This window comes from Castanea sativa, chromosome 3, assembly GCF_040712315.1.
Source record: "Castanea sativa cultivar Marrone di Chiusa Pesio chromosome 3, ASM4071231v1".
NCBI lineage: Eukaryota > Viridiplantae > Streptophyta > Magnoliopsida > Fagales > Fagaceae > Castanea > Castanea sativa.
Window position 1 is genome coordinate 22,705,956 of NC_134015.1, and position 17,194 is coordinate 22,723,149.

Here is a 17,194-nt window from a genome sequence, read left to right on the forward strand (position 1 = left end):
GGGGGGGGTTCATGTATTTCTCTTGTTGATTTTTTGGACTTAATGAGTTTCCCTTTGTAATTCTTTAAGGGCACTTGCATTTGAGTGTACCTTTTTGTAATAAATTATTCTCTTAATTATCATAAAAGAAAAGGTGAATCTACTAGCGTGGGTTTGCTTTTAAAACTCTATTGATGGGGATGTGATTGGTTTTCCTTGGATAAGCATTTGGAATGTTAAGGTTCCTGGAAAGGTTGCTTTCTTTGCAGGGACGGTAGTGCTGGATTACATTATAATAGTGAATCACTTCAGAAGTGGAACATATTGATTATCGATTGATGTTGCGTGTTCAAGAATAGCAAATTAGTTGAGCACCTTCTACCTCATTGTACTGTGATGAGTTATTTGGTTGTTTGTGTTCACTTTCTTTGAAGTTTCATGGCTTATGCAGAAGACAGTGGTTCAGATGCTAATCTATTGGAAATGGAGATCTCATTATCACAGAAGCTCTAAAGCTTGGAATGATGTTCCATTTCGCATGTTGTTGACAATTTGGCTTGACAAAAATAGCATATCCGTTGATGACTTTGGACATATAAACAACATCATCAAACAATCAATGTTAAAATGTTTGTATGATTGGTTGCTGTTTTAGGAAATGTTCTCTAATATTCTCTTTACAAATTTTGGATAGCTTAAACTTACGTGTAATATTCAGGAGTGGAATAGGACATATTCTGTACCTTGTCTATTTATCTTTCTGAATAAATTATTTTACCATAAATAATTCCTCTTTCTGCCTCTAGTACTCACCATATTCTTACCTTTCTTTTCAAGATATTTGTCTTACAGCGATGATGTATCTTATAACTGCCAGTTACTGCAGAATTTGTCACAAAGGAACCCAGCATTATTGAGCAAGCCTGGTGTAACTCTTTTGGTGCTTGAAATTTTGAATTACCGTTTGCTGCCATTATATAGGTGATACTTCTGTGGTCCATGTTTTTTAATCACAATATTTTGATCAATTACCATGTGCTTCTGGATCTCTTTATTCCAAAATTAGCCTCTTGGTTTTGGAGTCCAAATTTCCATAAACTTCAGATGCTATAAGCTTGATTCCCTTGGATGCAATCTGATAGTATTGCAACTTAATTTGTCAGTTTGACATACTCTCTTTTACTGTAGGTACCAAGGAAAAAGCAAAGCCTTGATGTACGATGTCACGAAAATAATTTCTGCAAGAAAAGGGAAACGCGGAGAGCACCGTGTATTTAGATTGGCTGAAAACTTGTGCATGAATCTTATTTTGTCACTCAGAGATTTTTTCTCGGTGAAAAGGGAAGGGAAGGTGGATACTGTTGTCTTCCAACTGAAACTTTTTTTTTGGGGGAGGGGGGGGGGGAGAGCAAGGGATTTTTTTTACCCTTCTGAATTCAACTAAAATATGATTCTTCTGTTTTTTCTTTTTGAAGGGTCCAACTGAATTCACTGAAACCTTAAATAGGATAACCATTATAACACTTGCCATCACGATTAAAACACGTGGAATTGCGGATGCAGATCACCTGCTTTATCTTCAAACTATGTTAGAACAGATAATGGCAACTAGTCAACATACATGGTCAGAGAAAACACTGCGCTACTTTCCTTCTGTTCTACGTGATGCCTTAATGGGGCGGATGGATAAAAGGAGCGCGGTGATTCAAGCATGGCAACAGGTTCATTATTTTTATTTTTATTTTTGGTTCCTTAATATGCTTTTTTCAAAAATAATTTCTTCTTCTTCCTGTTGAAATTTCCTTTGTATTCATTAAGATTGAAAATGTCTTTACTCGTCTTGATATAAGTTTTGTGACCTGTCATATTATGACAAATTATGAGATTTAATAGGGGGAAAGAAAGTGAAGGGAATCAGGGACACGTGTATAAAATTAGTAGTACAAATGTTGCTTGCTACTTCTATCCTGCTTTTTCTTATATAATTATGATTAATTTCTACCCATGAAAATATTTCCACAAAAAGTAGCAAAGATCCTCCCCAAGATTTATAGGATGCTACAAGTGAAACTTAAATGAATTTGCGTTCAAAATGTTTTTCACTGACTTGGTTAGACTATTACCATAAAAGTTCAGTGCTCCATAACCATCTGGAAGGAAAAAAAAAAAAATCAGCAGCGATTAAATGGATTATGATGTTTAGATTGTAAACATGAAGCACCTTCTCACATTATGAGTGATGACTCATCGTTGTACAACATAATTATTGTTCTGAACTAATGGATGAAGATGCCACTGCACATATATTATTAGCCTGTTCACTATGTTTCTTCTAGATGCTCACATGACATTGTATGTATGGTTTTCATTAGTTGATCTTTTAAATTGAGCTGTCCTTGAGGGGAATCTCAATTTCTTTCCTTTTGTTATTTGTTGGTTGCTTCATTCAAAGATATTTAGGCCACTGACCTATGTCCAATATAATTTGTTTTGATAAGTAATAAGTTCTATTGAACAAAAGCATTGAGTCCATGGTGTATGCAAACAAATTTTATTGAACCTATGTCCAATAAAAATTGTTTGCATACCCCTGCTGTTTTTGTGCAACCATGGTGTGGTTAGGCAAAACAAATCTTCTTTGGAAATCTAAAGTTAAGGAAAAGTCCAAGAATAAGTGCCCAGAGTAATTAACTAGGTTATCAGTATATTTAGTTTATGTTTTATTTGGTTTTTCTAGAGAAAAGGGTATTTAATTTCAGTATGGGCTATAGTTGTGGCCCGTGGGTTTTACTTTATTTGTAAGTCTGATTTAGTTTATGAATCTTTATATGTTGGCTTTGGTTCAATTCAATTAGGGTTATTTTCCTACAAATAGTTTCAAGGCCATTAGAGCCCTGGCTTCAAACTTGCACTCTCACCATGAGGTAGGGGTACCACTTTAGCTTTAGGGCTCGATTGTCAATTAGGGTTTGGATTATTAGTCAAAGTAGGAGTCTTAGTTCTATTAGGACTAGTTAAGAGTTAGGGCCTATATAATTGTATTCTAATACTTGTTAGAAGTATGTGGCTAAATGATTAAATTTACCATATCCCAATAGCTTAAACTTTTGAGACAATCGGTAATTAAACAAGGTATTAGAGCAGGAGGTCTTGAGTTCAATCTTTGTCTCCTCCACTCTACATCCCATTTAAATTCTCATGTGTTGAATCTCACCTATTAAAAGGTAGTTTTGGCCCACATGTGAAGGGGAGTATTAGAAATATGTCGTTAAATGATTAAATTTACCATATTTCAATAGTTTAAACTTTTGGGACAATCGGTGCTTACGCAAACTGTTTGGTAATCTGTCACTATTCACAGCACTGTTTACGCAAACTGTTCAAGCATACTGGACATAGTTTGTGGGTAGATAAGATTTCCATATCTTCTTACCTCTTTGCAATCATGAATCAATTCTTTTCTCTTCTCTACAAAACCTAGTTATTCTGGAACCCTAACCCTTCTTAACCATATCACAAACCTTCCAAACCCTACGCCTACCACAAGCACACGTAGACAATTCCCCCAATCTGTCATACGTCATCTTGTGGATACATGTACTTTTAGGAGTTTTTTTAAAAATAAAAAATAAAGTCATTCCCTTGTCTCAAATTAAGTAGATTTAAAAAAAATCCTGTCTCAAATTAAGTACTGGGTTTTTAATTTTGTCAATTGAAGACATGTTCTTTTTAAAAGACATCAATGGGAGGCCTCTGTTCATTTCACACTCATCCAATCATGCATCAAATGTAAGCAGAACATTGTCAATTCCAAAATGAATTGCCCATTCGCTTCAAACACACAAGCATTTGGTTCTACCCAAATATTCCATATTATGCATGATGGAATCACAATCCAAATATCAATGTTTGATTTTGTCCAAATTGCCCCTTGAACAAGTCAATAGTCCCAGTAACCTCTTAGGCATAACCTAATAAATCCCAAATAAACAGAATACCATTGACTGCAATTCTTGACCAACCTCACAATGGAGAATCAAGTGATCTATGCATTCCCTATTTTCCTTGCACATGCAACCACCGCAAAAATAAACAGTTTATCAAACATACAATTTTATGGTCTGTTTTCCCACATTTATTCAATAAACCTTACATACCACACAAACTAAAAAATGCGATAAACCAACATTTTTTCCCTGAAACATCATCCTCAACCAAACAATTCCTACTTTCTCAACAAAACAGCATTTCCGCATTTTCTTGCCAAACCAAACAAAAAGAAAGAAAGAAAAAAAAAAAAACACACACACACACACACGCACACACAAAAACTCACCAATCGCTAGAAAACCACTAGAGCTGCAATTTCCCTTATTAAACCTGAAATCCACTCACATGGTAACACATCCCACCCATCAAAAAATTTTGATGCTAAAGGAAGGGGAGTTTGGACTCTCTGATGGGGAGAAATGTGAAAGGGTTTAAGTGAGGTCCCAAGTGAAGCATATTCTTTCTTTGGAAGAAATATCATGGAGACAAAAATTGAGGATGTTATGTATCAAGAAAGGAAATAATAATACTAAGTTCTTCCACAAGGTGGCTATTTCTCGTAGAAGGTATAATCATTTGAGTATCTTGGAGGTGGATGGGGTGATTTATGAGGAGTCCGAGGTAGCTGCTCAGGTAGTGCAGTTTTATAAAAATTTGTATCTTGAGCCAGAGGTGTGGAGGCCTTTCGTGGAGGGTTTGGAGTTTGATCAAATTGGGGGAATGGAGAGGGGTTGGCTTGTAAGGGAAGTTTGGGAAAGAGGAGATTCTTCAGGTTGTTAGAGACATGGAAGGGGATAAAGAAATTAAACTCCTAAACCAACAAGGAAATGAAAATAACAAAATACTTAAAGAAATATGAATTATTAGATGACTGGGTTTTAGTAGGTCTTTAAGCCCAACTATTAGCAGCTCCATCCATTAGGTCACGAGTTGGGCCATCTTCTTTTTTGTCTACACCCATTGGTTTGTATAATTTGAGGACTATAGCTTGTGTCCGCACCATGGGATGCACTGTGTGCATTTGGTATAGCTTATTTTCATTGGCTTATTTTGCTTAAAAATAGATAGGATAAAAGTGCCTCTGTATGTAAAGAAAATGAGATTTTAAATAGCTGTACATTGGCCAGCTTAATAGATAAGCGTACTAATCAGTTATACCAAACAGAGGCTTACTGAAGCAATGTTTCCCAATCGATTTTAAAGTAAATATGCAAATATAAACTGCAAATTGTATATATATTTTTTCAAGTATGTGTTTTCTAATAACTTGAGCATTCTACCAGTGTTAGAACTTTAACTAATTGTGCAGGTGGAAACCACTGTAATTAACCAATGCAAGCAACTCCTTTCACCGTCGGCTGATCCTTCTTATGTTACAACCTATGTCAGTCATAGTTTTCCTCAACACCGAAACTGTCTTTGTGCCGGTGCTTGGGTACTAATGCATGGGCACCCAGAGAGCATAAACAGTGCAAACTTGGTACGAAAGTTCCACTTATCCTGGAATGATATTTGAATTGTATTTATGCAATGCTACCTCATTTCTGTACAGCCTTTTTCTTTTTCCCCTCCCCTGGGAGATTGTTTTATCGCATCTTTAAGAACGATTATTGTATTAAGTTATATCAATTAACGTATCAAAAAAACAAAAAATCTTTAAGAACAATCTTCTCTTCTCTTGTAATGGAGAACAGGCACGTGTCTTGAGGGAGTTTTCCCCGGAAGAAGTTACAGCTAATATTTACCAAATGGTGGACGTGCTACTTCATCATATTCAAATGGAACTTCAGCATGGACATCCCTTACAGGTACTAGATTGTGCCAAGTTCTTTTAATTTTTATGTAGCAATGCCTACTAGTTTGTTCATTCAGCCTTTTCATGTTTTTCATTTTCAGGACCTTTTGTTAAAAGCTTGTGCAAACCTTGCATTTTTTGTTTGGACCCATGAGTTGCTTCCCTTTGATATTTTGCTTCTGGCACTTATTGACCGTGATGAAGATCCCCATGCTTTGCGCATAGTGGTACGAACTTATTCACTTATCTCTATGTTGCATTATCAGTGTGATCTCTGTATAGTGTTATTACAATGAGCTCTAGCTCAAATGGAATTTCCTCACTCCATAGAATGGGGCAGAGGTTGAGGTTGTGAGATCAAGTGCTCTATAATGCTACATGTAACTTACCATTCAAAAAAAAAAAAAAAAAGGAATGTAATGCTATGTGCATATAATTGTTTATCACTATCTCATACTAATATCTTACTCAAATTATTGCTTGAGTCGATTTAACTTTTTCAGACTTCTGGATTTTCTTTCATGGCATTGTGGAGATTTACTTGATTGTGTTTATTTTTCTTGAGCTCTCCTAGAAATTATAGACTTCACCAATTTCTATTTTATTTTTGATAAGTGACTTAACCAAACTTTTATTGATGGTTGTATAAAAAATTCTTATCCTTGTAAATGAAAATGAGCAGTCATTAGTTGTGTTTAATGCTTTTGATGGTGTAATCTATATGTTGCAGATCACTTTACTTGAGAGGCAAGAGCTCCAACAAAGAGTAAATTTATATCGTATAAATCGTGGTCCCCCAGAGCATTGGCTTCACTCTGGAATGTTCAAGCGAGTTGAATTGCAAAAGGCTCTCGGGAATCATCTCTCATGGAAGGACAGGTGACATTTATAAATTTATAACTTGCCTAGTTTGAAACAAAATAGTATGGTATGTTCACTGAGACCGAGGCCACAAAATCTACTTCTGAGTTAAACCTTGTTAACTGAACTAACTTGTGGTAATATCTGGACACCTTTTGCACATATAACACCAATCAAGGACAATAATACGCCTTTTTTGAAGGTTATTTGTTGTTAAAGTCTTACCTAAAGAAGCAGACCATGAAAAAAAAAAAGTTAACCTTGGAGGAACCTTGGATTGCCACATCACTTTCCATGGGAAAGATATGACAGGAGGGGATAAAGAAAGATAATATCCTTGTACCTCAAACCTCTACTCATTGTTGGCTTCCAACAAACTTTGCCAAGACCAATACCCTGCACAGACGAAGAGTAGACCATGTCCATCTGACACTTAACAATCCAGTAACTCTACTAGACTGAACTACTAAATAAATAAGATTAGCCATGCAATTGCATCCCTTGGCCATCATATTTAAATGAAAGCCAAATTCAAACTAACATATTAACCTAATAAAGTACAATGAACAGTAATTATGAGACAAAAAAAGGCTTCTTAATGTTGTGGGGGTGATAGTTTTGACCTTGTGCTTTGAAATAGGATTTTCCCCCAGTCGTGTAAGTACTACGGCATGAAAGGATGCAACAAGGGTTATGTTTATAACAGAAATAACCCATTTTTGGATATAAATAGTGAGATTTCTTGAAGGTTATGATAGTGCAAGGTGGTGGGGACGTGTAGGAGGATAAAATTGTGTCTATGTTGCATGAACACTTGTAAATGTGAACAGTAACTTTCTTACATGACATGGTATAGGCATGTAGTATGTATTTGACATGGCTTTGTTGGATAGGTACTTACTAGGACATATGGGCCAAAGGGTGAGATGTGGAGATTTTGAATAGTTTTAGCCGTCTGCCTTTTGCACTATCCAGGACTTGTGCTCAAGTCTATGCACCATAGTTTATGTTCAAAATTATAAACCTCTATTAATTATTTTATTGGTATTTGGTTACACATGCACCCAATGAATTTTGTACCCATGACCTTTCTCTCCACCCACACTTGTAAAAGGAGGAAGTGCTATTTGAGCCAGAACTCTTTGGTACTTTCCTATTACTACATCACACTGTTATGTTTTTCTTCTTGTCTTCTGCTGCTCTGCAGCTGCCTGTGTAAATCCATCAGCTTGTCAATGCTGTGTCAGTTTTGGAATCTTAGTTATATTTGTGCAAGATAACTGCCTATCAAACTAAATTTTTGAAGTTTACTAATTATGGACCCTCTTCTTGTCAGTATTAAAACCACAAGATCATGTTCCATTCAGAATTGTGATTAGCATATACAGGGGCCAAGTAGAACAGAACCACCAAGGTGGCTATAATAACCATCATGGTTACTTTCATGGTCCATCTTCCTGCCCGTCAAATTAGTAACTTAAACTTGTATATGCTTTCTGAAATCTCTTTGCTTAAGAGGTGTAAAACAGCATTTGGTACTTCTATTCAGAGGATCATTGTGGTCCTTGATGCAACCTGTTTGAGTGGCATAGAGCACCTTTTTAGTTTCTCATGTTTCATGTAAAATAATTTATTACTTTATTGTATCAATATTAATCAGTTATGTACTCTATAATGGTGTTATTTCAAAGGCATCTTAAAGGGCATTGTTATCAATTTTTTGCTACAATCTTATCTATTTTAATGGTTGTATATTCACTGACATTGGTTGAAATAAGCTTCACAGGTATCCCACATTCTTTGATGATGTTGCAGCACGTTTGCTTCCAGTCATCCCCTTAATTGTTTATAGACTTATCGAGAATGATGCCATAGATCCAGCTGAGAGAGTTCTTGCCATGTATTCTCCATTTCTTGGTTACCACCCTCTAAAATTTACATTTGTTCGTGATATACTTGCATATTTCTATGGTCATCTTCCTGCAAAGCTCATAGTCCGGATATTGAAGGTTCTTGATCTCGGCAAGGTTATGATACTTCCTTCTATTTCTTTTTGATCGTTACAAATATAAGTTCTCCTACAACTTTCTCATTGGCTCGAAATTATTTTCAGATACCTTTTTCTGAGTCATTCCCACAGCACATCACTTCACCAAATCCTGTGTGCCCACCTATGGACTATTTTGCTACTCTCTTATTGGGACTTGTGAATAATGTTATACCGCCATTACATAACAACTCGAAATCTGGATCAATGGGAGAACATTTAAGTAATTCAGTGCGTGCTCCACTTAATAAGACTCCAGCAACATCTCAGTCTGGGCTGGGAAATGCTTCTGAGGGCCAGAAAGCATTTTATCAAATTCAGGATCCTGGCACCTACACTCAACTGGTCCTTGAAACAGCTGTCATAGAATTACTCTCTCTCCCTGTGTCTGCATCCCAGATTGTGTCTTCATTGGTCCAGATAGTAGTCAATATACAACCAACATTAATTCAATCCAGCAACGGTCTGCCTGGAGCTCCAAATGGAGTTGGGCAAGCTTCTGTATTGCCAACATCCCCTTCAGGAGGAAGCACAGATTCCTTGAGTGCTGGCAGATCAACTACTTCAGTTTCAGGAATAAATACCTCTAACATTGTTTCTCGAAGTGGTTATACGTGCCAACAACTATCTTGCTTATTGATCCAAGCTTGTGGTCTCCTATTGGCTCAGCTTCCTCCTGATTTCCACATGCAACTTTATATAGAGACATCACGTATAATAAAAGAGAGTTGGTGGCTCACTGATGGCAAAAGGTCACTGGGAGAACTAGACTCTGCTGTTGGCTATGCTTTGTTGGATCCATCATGGGCTGCTCAAGACAATACCTCAACAGCCATTGGTATGCTATAATATATATATGGTGGCTGTTTACTGATAAACCACATTATATTTCTTTGCATGAGATTTATAATTATTCCAATTATATTTTCAATTATTCTTTATTGATCATTGGACAATGAAATCTCAAGTGATTTTCATTGTGCAAAATATTGTCTTGTGTGATGTGGATTATTTTGAGGGAGCATAATAGTTGTAATGTTGTATATTTGAGGATATGGAGCTTACCGGGGATCAGCTCCTAGCTTTATTTGCAGGGACCCTGTTTGATTGGTCTCGTGCGTGGGGTTTTACTTATAGGGAATCCATTCCACTCTTTTTAGACTCCCTTTCTTCTTGTTTATAGTTTTTTTTTTTCCTTTTTTCTTGTTTTCTTTTATGCTGTTTGTACATGTTTTTTTGATGAAGTAGTCTTCTCTGAATACAATTCTCCTTACCTATCAAAAAAAAAAAAAACTATATATATATATATATATATATGCATGTGTGTGTACATATGTGCCACTGCATGGAAAATATAAGTTTTTTCTTCACACAAAAATTTGCATTTTGAAAATTCACTTTGATACTACTTTTTAAATTTTATTTCCAAAACCCATTGTCATTTTTTAGTGCCACCACCATATTGATGGCTCAGGTGTGTTAGCTCTACCTAATGTTGGCCCATCAAAGCAGGTTCCTCAGAGGAATAAGATTATATCCACTTGGTCCTTTCTGTTAATCTCTATTTACTTGACAAGTAAACTTATAGAATTGCTGTGAGTTACATTCTTATGAGCTGTGATTCATGTCAGTGGACGATGCTAAAGCTTCTTTTTGTTTCTATTGCTATAACTTCTTTTCATGTATGTAAGGAGTATAATTTTCAGCCGTTTAGGAGCTTTTGCTGATGAATGATAACCAACCTTTATATGCTTGATTTTGTAATGTCTGATTGGTTTGAATAGGAACTCAAGGAGCTTATAGTTCTTATTTCCAAGTCCAATTAGGGCATTTGAGCCATGGTGACAAATATTTCTCTGTGGATCATTTTTTTTTTTTTTTTTTTTTTTTTTTTTTTGCGGTCTTCCTCTCTTCAGTTGCCATTGGCTATTTCTTTTGCCTCACTTCTATTACCCATTTAACAATAACAAGATGCAAATCTAGGGTAGTAAAGGAAGCACCAATTGTGCTTTAGCGTAAGCTTCAAGTCAATTGTTAATGGTAGGAAAGAACAATCTTCTTCTAAAGGAATTTTAAGAATTCTTGAACCTACATATTGCATCTGACTAAATGATTTGAGGAGCAAGTAAAACTGTCTGAGAAGATACATAATGTTGGCAAACTCTGATGTGTGCAAATGATAATTCATAGTTGAAGGATCTTCTCAATAACATACAAGGTATTGTAGCTTCACTTTCTCTTATGCTTGGTGGTAAAATTTTTGATTTTGTGAACAAAGACCTACAAGGGTTCATTATGGAAACTTTTAACTGTGGTATGAAAGAAACTTTGTAGATGAATGTAAATTATTTTAGAAAGCTAATTAGGAAATTTGTGATAACTAGTTCAAAAGCAGTATGATTTTGTATTTGAAGAAATATAGTTGCCCTTCAAGCCTTTCTGTTTCTGTTAATACTGAATTCAACTGTGTATATGATTTTTTATGTCATGCATCCTGACTGGAAGTCTGATCCTGTTCTTTTTCAGGTAATATAGTTGCCCTTCTTCATTCTTTTTTCAGTAACCTTCCACAGGAATGGCTAGAAGGGACTCATGTCATCATTAAACATCTCAGGCCAGTGACATCAGTTGCAATGTTGAGAATAGCATTCCGAATAATGGGTCCATTGCTCCCAAGGCTTGCCAATGCTCACTCTCTCTTCAATAAGGTACAGAAAGTCACAAATTAATTCCTGTTGCTTATTTGAATGCTTTCTTAGTGGCTGTGATGAGCTCAGTATCCCCATTCTGCCCTGGACAACCACTTGTAACTTTTATTCTGTTCGTTTATTTATTTCTTCTGATGTCATTCAGATATAATGAACCCATACCAAAAGTTTGCTGCCTTTTTCAGTTGTTAAAACTAAGATATAAGAGCTGCAAGGACAGGATTGAATTTCCAGGGATTTTCAATGTTTCCTGAAACCAGCATCCAGTTGACCATAGTTAAAAATAAATGTCACTGTTCCAGTCACCATTTGTGAATGTTAAGATTTTATTCATTATTTTATTTAAGTGAATTGTGTTGGTTTTGATGAAAATTGTGTTAGTTTTTCTCTCTCTCTCTCTCTCTCTCTCTCTCTCTAACTACCTTAAAACAAGTTTTATTATACTTAATTAGATAATATGGAAATTCCAAGTGTGCCCTCACAAATGGCAAAACTCACAAAATTAGATAATGTGAGAATAAATCTTTCTTCCAACTAGGCGCCGTATGTTCTTTCATCAGCTGGTACAGCCCCTAGATCTTAATCCAATATGTGATTTCGCTCTATTAGGGTATCACAGGCCTTGCAGCCAAGCATTCCTGTTTCTTCTAAGAAATCAGGAACATGTTTGTGCTAGGATATAAATATATTTTACTTGGATTTTGCTACTTTGGTCTGTAGAAAATACTTCAAATCTCCAAGGTGTTTTATTTCTAATTCACTAGCTAAATATTCTTTCAATCTTTAGCTAAAGACTTGTGTCACTACCGTTCGCTTCTTAGTTTTGGTTAATGGATCTCTTGCTGGTTTCTTTGGTAGCTCTAGGGGTTTAAGACAAGGTGATCCATTGTCTCCCTTTCTTTTTCTTTTGACCATGAAGGTTTTAAGTTGGATCATGAAGAAAACCGAGGAAGGTGGTCTCATTTAGGGTTTTCATGTGGGTCTTATTAATTCTACTGGTATCCGTATTTCTCACCTATTATTTGCTGATGACACCATTCTTTTCTGTGATGCCTCTAAAGAGTAGATGCTTTCCATTAGGTTGGTTTTGACTTGTTTTCAAGCTTTTACTGGTTTGAAGGTGAATGTGGGGAAAAGTGAAATTGTCCCTATTGGGAAGGTGAGCAACATTGAGAATTTGGCTAACATTCTTTAATGTAGGGTGGGTAGTTTGCCTATGAGTTATTTGGGTATGCCATTGGGAACTTTGTATAAAACAGTCTCTATCTAGAATCCGATTATTGAGAGGATGGAAAAGAAGCTTTCAGGCTGGAAACGGTTTTATTTGTCAAAGGGTGGTAGACTCACTTTGTTGAAGAGTACCCTTTCAAGCCTTCCGACTTATTATCTTTCCCTTTTTACTATCCCTAAAGCTGCGGCAACTAGATTGGAATGCATTCAAAGGAATTTTTTGTGGGGTTCTTCGAATGAGTGTTTCAAATACCCCTTGGTGGCTTGGGAAAAGGTTTGCTTTCCGCGTGAGTTGGGTGGTTTGGGAATTCGGAATTTGGTGTCTTTTAATCAAGCCCTATTAGGGAAATGGCTTTGGAGGTATGGCCATGAACTCACCCATTTGTGATGGAGGGTCATAGCCATGAAATATGGGGCGGGGAAAGGGGGTTGGTGCACTAGAGTTTGTAGAAGGGCTCATGGTTGTGGCTTATGGCGAAGTATTAGTGAAGGGTAGGAGAATTTTTCTAAGCATTTTTCTTTTGTGGTGGGGGATGGTTTTCGTATTCTTTTTAGGCATGATAAGTGGACTGGGGATGATTCTCTTAAAACTCTTCATCCTCAGTTATATATGTGTTCAGCCAATAAGGAAGCTTGTATTTCTGAAGTGTTAAGCCCTCCAATTGGTGATAATGACAAAGTGTGGAGTTTAAGATTTTATAGGAAATTCAATGATTGGGAGTTAGCAGCTTCCTACTGCCTACTTCATTTCATCCAAACTCAGACTCCTAGGGGTGGAGGGTGTGACAGTCTTAGTTGGGGTCTTAATGGAAGTGGGAAGTTTGATATCCGGTCTTTTTATCATAAGATTCGTAATGCAGCTCCTTCTACTTTCCCTTGGAAGGGCATTTGGAAAGTTAAGGTTCCTAAAAGGGTGGCATTCTTTATGTGAATAGCATCTCATGGTCAAATTTTAACTTTGGATAACCTTATGCTTCGCGGTCGCCCTTTGGCGAATCTTTGTTGCATGTGCCCTTTGGCGAATCCCATTATCCTCTTTGATTAGTCTCGATGCGGGGGTCTCTCGGATTGTTCTACTCTTATGGATTGTCTTTTGTCTATTAGAATAGCTTAGTGGCTGTTTGTGTCTTCCTATTTCTTATTTCTTTGTTCACTACCATGAACTCTTTGTATTTTTCTTGCTACTCCTTTTTTAATAATACTTTCTTCTTACTTATCAAAAAAAAAAAAATTCTTTCAATCTTTGTACTTCCTCAGGATCATCGCCTGTTAATAAAATATGCCATTGACCTAAACAATAAGAATAATTTGGCAAGTGCTTAATAAACATAGTGTGATCACTCTGAGCCTGTTTGTCTCCATAAGCATACATGGCTCAACTAAATTGTTTAAATCATGCTCTAGGAGATTGCTTCAATCCATGTAAATGATTTATTCAATTTGCATACCTTCCTTAAGTTTAGGGATTTCTAAAACCTGGAGGAACATTCATATGAACCTCCTCTTCTAAATCATTATAGAGCTTTTTTTATTTATTTTAAACATCAAGTTAATTCAAAGTCCAATTCAAACTAGCTTCTAATGATTGAAGAAGATGTATAGATTTCAAATAAGCTGCTAATGATAGAAGGACACGTATGAATTTCTTATCCATTTAAGCAAATGTCTCTTGATAGTCAATCCTGTAGGTATGAGAGCACCCATTTGCAACCAATCTAGCCTTGTATCTTTCTAGGGACTCTTCTAACTTGCGCCTAACATTATACACCCACTTGCAGCCAACTGTCCTTTTCTCTTTAGGCAACTTAACTAGTTCTGAAGTCTTGTTTTTGTGTAATGCTGTCATTTCCTCAATTGTGGCATCTTTTCATTTAGGATCAATAGGAGCATCATGTACACACTGAGTAATCAGAACAGAAGACAACTGAGCCATAAATGAATGATAAGTAGGTGAATTTTTTTAATAAGAGATGTAATTTGATATTGGATGTTGAGTACAAGATCTAATTCTCTTACAAAGGGCAACAGGAACATTTAAATCTTCGTTCTTATCATGATTGGGAGTAGGAATGCAATTAGAGATATCACCTGATCATAAGGAGCTCGATTGGCATGGAATTGGTATGGTGATCTTCTCTTTTTATCTCTTGGAATACTTCAAATTAACATTTCTAGTGAGAGGAAATCCTCCTCCACTCAAGAGTGCTACTTCTGTTCCACCGCAGAAGTCTGGTGGGATGGCTGTTGGAGTGGTTCTTCATTTCAGATGATGGAGTAATCACAGGCAACATACTAGACTGGGATTAAGGTTCATCTTTACTAATTCTCCTCTTGAAGAGGAGTGTTTGAACCAGAAAAATAAGCATAAGACTCGAAGAAAGTGACATCCATGGAGAAAATATTTACGAGAAGGGAGATGGATTAGCCTAGAAAGATACAGTTAGGGCAGGAGGATCCAACCCACCACCTTTTGGGTGATGAATATGGACAAAACAGGTACAACCAAATACAAGAGTGAGATGCAAGAGGTTTGAAGAAGAGGGAAGTGATATTTCCTCTATAGGAGTCTTGAAATTTAGGACTCATGATGGCTTGCTATTAATAAGATATGTTGTTGTGAGAATGACAACCGTTAGTAAGATTTTGGAACATTCATAGCAAGCAATAATGAATGTGCAATATCTAAGATATGATGATTTGTTCCTTAGTACATTTCCTATGTACTGGGCTGTGTTATTTTTTTAATAAAATCTTAATGTTACTTATCAAAAAAAAAAGATATGATGATTTTTATGTTCAACAGCTGCATTTTGATCCCATTAAGATATTATCCCCCATTATCGAATTGAACGATTTTCACCATTTTACCAAATTGAATTTACATCATTTTATGAAAGACACCCAAGTAGTGCGCTAGTAATCATTAATAAACATGACAAACCAACAAAACTCAGGCAAAGATTCCACACTAAAGGGCCCTAAAACATCAGTAATTCAAATAAACAATAGTAAAATTATTCTAACTTTAATTAGAAGGTGAGAGGAAGAAGCACGATGATGTTTGGCAAGTTCACTATTTTCACAATGAACACTGGAAATATTTAATTAAGAATATAAAAAGGGAGGGGGGGGGGGTGTGGGGTGGGAGGAGAAAAACGGAAAAAAGAAAAAAAAAGAAAAAGAAAGAAAAGGTAATAGTGGAAAGGGTGGATGGCCTAATCTCCAATGTCACAACAATGTTTGCTCTGTGGAGGAATCTGAAGGCCAAGACTGAAATGCCTGTGGTATGGAGGAATCTAGAATATAAAGATCATCTTGTGCTCTATAGTTACCAATCATCCTCCCTGTGTTGAGATCCTATAAAATACAAAATGGAGAAGAATATTACACTATAATTAAGGTCTTTAGTGATTTGGCTAACGGAGTGTAAATTGTTGAGGAAATTGGCAAAGTATTACACTGCAATTAAGGTCTTTGGTGATTTGGTTAAGAGACAAAAGAAGCTGTAGCATGAATAAGACCTTCACCTAAGATAGAAGAGTCTCATATACAATTTTAACTTTTTCTCTACCCGAAAAAGTGGAAGATGAAAAAAAGTTAAATATATTAGTCATATGGTCAGATACTCTAGAATCAATGATCCACAGTGAATCAATGCTAATATAGATGTATTTGAGGAATGTAGCCAAGTTACTTGAGTGAGCGAGAGAGGAGGTTGCACTGATGGACGATTCCAATTGGGTCATAAATAGTATAGTAGTTTCAATTTCTGCCAAAGATCGAGAATGTGGCTCTAACAAAGCTGGAGATGAGGTTTTAGATATCGAATCAATAATATCAGTATGATTAGCATGAGGCGGGGAAACCCTTCCTGGGCAACCACCTTTGCCTCTGGTTGGGTGACCTCAGAGATTCCAATAAGTCGCATGTGCCTAGGTTTGTCGTAGTGATCACAGAACCACTTGTTCTTTTCTTTAATAACAAGAAAACTGCCTGGAATTCCTTTAGTATCCCTAGAAGATAAAGTGACCAACATAGATTTCTCCTAAGAACCATTGTGGTGTATAATACCCTTGCAAATTTCATCTCTCCTGACATAGGCAAAAATCTCCTAAGAAGGAGGATGTGGTTCCTTTCTCAACAGCTGTATATGAATAGGTTCATACTCAGGGTTTAGCCTAGCCAAGAATTTAAGTATATTCTATTGTTCAATCATTTTTTGGAGCGTTACTATGTCAGCAGCACACTCAAATTGGAAATTCTGATAACAGTCAAAAATTCTTGCCAAAAGCTATGGAGTGTGCTACTGAAATACTTAGACATATTTTTTTGGCTGCTTCATCTTTTTTGTAGGAAGTAGTCTTTTTCAAAAAAAAAAAAAATTCTTTACGTATAAAAAAAAAACGTAGTCAGAGGCCAAGCCCACTGGTTTTCTTGTGAATGTGACACTTCAAATGATATCACAGTGCTAGATTTCCTTTTGTTAGCATATGTTTGAGCCAAAGCTTTCCAAATCTCCTTGGT

General features: G+C 36.2%; 1 protein-coding gene across 3 annotated transcripts in view; it reads left to right on the forward strand.

Moving 5' to 3' along the window:
* LOC142627046 (mediator of RNA polymerase II transcription subunit 23) overlaps window positions 1–17,194 on the forward strand; it is a 48,453-nt gene that overhangs the window by 24,056 nt on the left and 7,203 nt on the right. For 2 of the 3 annotated variants that reach the window (XM_075800831.1, XM_075800833.1), the window contains exons 10-19: window positions 857–960; window positions 1,168–1,330; window positions 1,455–1,700; window positions 5,339–5,509; window positions 5,724–5,837; window positions 5,926–6,051; window positions 6,555–6,703; window positions 8,472–8,712; window positions 8,799–9,570; window positions 11,259–11,440. In XM_075800831.1, the coding sequence (XP_075656946.1) occupies window positions 857–960; window positions 1,168–1,330; window positions 1,455–1,700; window positions 5,339–5,509; window positions 5,724–5,837; window positions 5,926–6,051; window positions 6,555–6,703; window positions 8,472–8,712; window positions 8,799–9,570; window positions 11,259–11,440 (2,268 nt within the window). The remainder of the gene's footprint in view (window positions 1–856; window positions 961–1,167; window positions 1,331–1,454; window positions 1,701–5,338; window positions 5,510–5,723; window positions 5,838–5,925; window positions 6,052–6,554; window positions 6,704–8,471; window positions 8,713–8,798; window positions 9,571–11,258; window positions 11,441–17,194) is intronic. The other variant, XM_075800832.1, reaches the window with a different exon arrangement.